General features: G+C 30.4%; 1 protein-coding gene across 1 annotated transcript; it reads right to left on the minus strand.

Annotated features, from left to right (window-relative positions):
* Positions 1 to 2,095: 2,095 nt before the first annotated feature.
* On the minus strand, positions 2,096 to 2,552 carry LOC111617392. The gene is made up of 2 exons (XM_023358689.1): positions 2,295 to 2,552; positions 2,096 to 2,221 (listed from the first exon to the last, which is right to left on the minus strand). Exons 1-2 carry the CDS (start codon positions 2,496 to 2,498, stop codon positions 2,111 to 2,113), a joined length of 315 nt encoding a protein of 104 aa, XP_023214457.1. The 5' UTR covers positions 2,499 to 2,552; the 3' UTR covers positions 2,096 to 2,110.
* Positions 2,553 to 2,908: the final 356 nt, after the last annotated feature.

Below are 2,908 nucleotides of genomic sequence, written 5' to 3' on the forward strand. Positions count from 1 at the left end.
TTATCCGAAGGAATTCCAGTCGACAAATTTAAATTTTCGCCAGTGCTGTGGCGCTGTAATCTTTGGCTATGTCTTCGGCTACTCAAATATTTTACGTTTTTGATACTAAATTAACTTCTAAAGTATAATTTTTTATTGTTTTTATATTTTTCAATATATTTATTTTGTTCGTACAAAATAAAAAAATAATTTTTAACGATACAATAGTCTTCGTTAGGCTTAACATCGACGAAAATTCAACGCGAAGCGACATGCAATGGAGAAAAATGTCAAGATGGGATAAATTAATATATTTTTTGTACATGATCGGTTATCCGAAACATCGATATTCCAAACAACCCCAGTCCCCAATCGATTTGGATAATCGACGCTCTACTGTATTTTAAATTTAGAAGCGGCAGCAGTGTTGTTAGCTTGAGATTAATCCCCTGGCATAGGGGATTAGGCCCTACAAAGGGATTTTATTAGAAAACAGCCAAAAACGTAGGGATGCTTAAAATATTTATTTTTAATTTCCATAGAAATGCAACTCTGAAGAACTAGATTTTGGCTAATAACGACAATATGGCATGAGTACATAACTTTACTCAATATTGGCTTCTGAATTTGTAATGAGAGGGATTTTTTAAGTGCATGAAAGACTTTTTACATAGGTTATAGAAAACAAAAATTGCTTTCACGTAACAACACTAAGCGGAAGTTGCGGTTTTGAGTCCCGCTCAGGGCCCAGTATTTTCTTCCAGAAAATTCTAGTCTAATAATTTGGCAGATTGTTTGGTTTTAAAATTATTTTTGATTGGTCCCACATCTTAATTGAGCACATGGAAATGACCAAAAAAGTGAGAAAATGACCTGAAAGGTGAGAAAAGTGAGTGGCTCCAAGCCTTGGAATATGAGGATATCAAGTGAAAATTTTATTCTTAAAAAGGAGAATGTTCAAGACTGAAAATAGTTCACAGTTTCAGCATTGCTTTAGCATTTATTTTAAATTTGCTTAAAGCTAATAATAATTAATATCATCATCATCTAAGTCTATAATTAAAACAAATTCTCCATAGTAAAGCTATCAAAAACTAATTTATTACATGATTTATATATTATTAAATAAAGTAATAAAAATATTGTCTACTTAACAAAATCATTATTGAAATAATCAATTATATTTTTAAACATGTAAAATTAAGAGAATTGATTGAAATGTTAAAATCTATATACAGAAGAGTCCTGCTAGTCTGAACTAATTGGGACCAAGCCCTATTCGGTTAGGTAAATTATTCAGATTAGCTGAATAATTGAAATAATGCAGAAGCAAGCAGCAAAACCGGTCTGATTTATATAGATCCAACACCATCAATGATGTCAGCACACTATCCTTTATTTCATCTGACTTGTACTCAATAGACAGCCAAACAGTTAACAAAAACAAGTTTTGTAATTTTGAAATGGCAACCTGCCTTCATTGTTTACCTTAAAATTATTTTAACTGTAAAAAAACATTTTTAATACACAGTCCAGGATTCCAATCAATTGACTGATGCTGCTGTGTGAGTTAGCACACTTAATTGTGAATGTTGAGTGTACTCTTCACTCTTCGTTATTTTAGTTCAGTTTAATCTGCTGGTATAATGCCCACGAAATTTTGAAAAAGCTGGACAAGGATGAAAATGCAACAAAATTGGCATTAGAGTTTGGAGTGGGCAAGGACACAATAACCAACTGGAAAAAACCACACAAAGATTGAGCAGTTTTGTGCCTCTACTTCAGAAAAATCAGTTAAAAATTGACAAACAGCAAGACCCTCAACATTTAACAAGTTTGATGAAGCCGTATTCACGTGGTTCAATCAGGAAAGAGAAAGGGGAACAACCTATGTGGACCTCTTGTTAGAGAAAATTTTCTCTCCACTGAATGAAACATTTTCGGATTAGGCAGACATTCGGATTAGCAGTGTTTGGACTAGTGGGACTCTACTGTATGTATGGTCATTATTTTATAGTTTGATTTATTATAAATATTGATTGTGCAGTTTAATTTAATTTCAGCAAAGAAACTGAATTAAAACTAATAATTTATAATCCAATAAATTTTTTTTTCAAAGATTTTGACAATATTAAATAATTACCTCATAGTCATCATCTGCAAAATTTGGCATTAAAGATGATAAAACATTGCGAATGCGACCTGGTATCCATTCTATGAATGACTGTTGTAATCGAGGAGACTATTAACAAATTAAAATTTAGTAAAGTACTTCATATTTAAAATTGTACACAATTTATTTATTATTCACTTACTCTTCTTCTATCATTTGGTCTCTCTACACCATAAACAAATGAATTATTTGAAACTCTATGCAAATTTGGAGAAAAGGGCAAAACAAAAGGAAAACCACCTTCGGTTGTAGATGATGATGACGTGTCACTAGAATTTGAAAAATTATCCATGTGAAGACCAGAAAAAAATGATGATTCAAAATCAAAGTCTTCACTTTCAGTCATACTATTAAGGTTTGCTTCTGCATCATATTGAGCCTAGAAAATATACAAACATTTTAAACATATCTAAATAAATAGAAAATTTAAAAAAGTGGTTGTATTATTCTAATCTGTATATAAACTAATTTTATAAAATAGAGAAATCATATTTATCAACCAATCCAATTAAATTTCATTCATTTGCAATACATAATAATGCTATTCCTTCATAAAAATAATTTTAAAATATCTATTGTTTTATACTTTATTTTCTTGAAAAACCAATATGTTTTATGCTAAAAAACTTTTTCAGTAATTATAAAGGCCACAGATGGCAAAATTAAGGCAACATTGAGTGTGAATGATTGCTATTACTAATCAACTTTTTTGACCTTGACAATTAAGATGGGTGATTGAATATTGAGAAGAGATTT

Source organism: Centruroides sculpturatus, unplaced genomic scaffold (genome assembly GCF_000671375.1).
Source record: "Centruroides sculpturatus isolate CEXI.00-Female unplaced genomic scaffold, Cexi_2.0 scaffold5446, whole genome shotgun sequence".
In the NCBI taxonomy this organism is placed as follows: Eukaryota; Metazoa; Arthropoda; class Arachnida; order Scorpiones; family Buthidae; genus Centruroides; species Centruroides sculpturatus.

What these genes read in the sequence shown, in the direction of transcription:
- LOC111617392 (XM_023358689.1), bottom strand. Translation starts at nt 2,498, where the DNA reads ATGACTGAAAGTGAAGACTTTGATTTTGAATCATCATTTTTTTCTGGT. An exon ending in GACCAAATGATAGAAGAAGA is followed by an intron (nt 2,222 to 2,294) that starts GTAAGTGAATAA and finishes ATTTGTTAATAG; the next exon opens with TCTCCTCGATTACAACAGTC.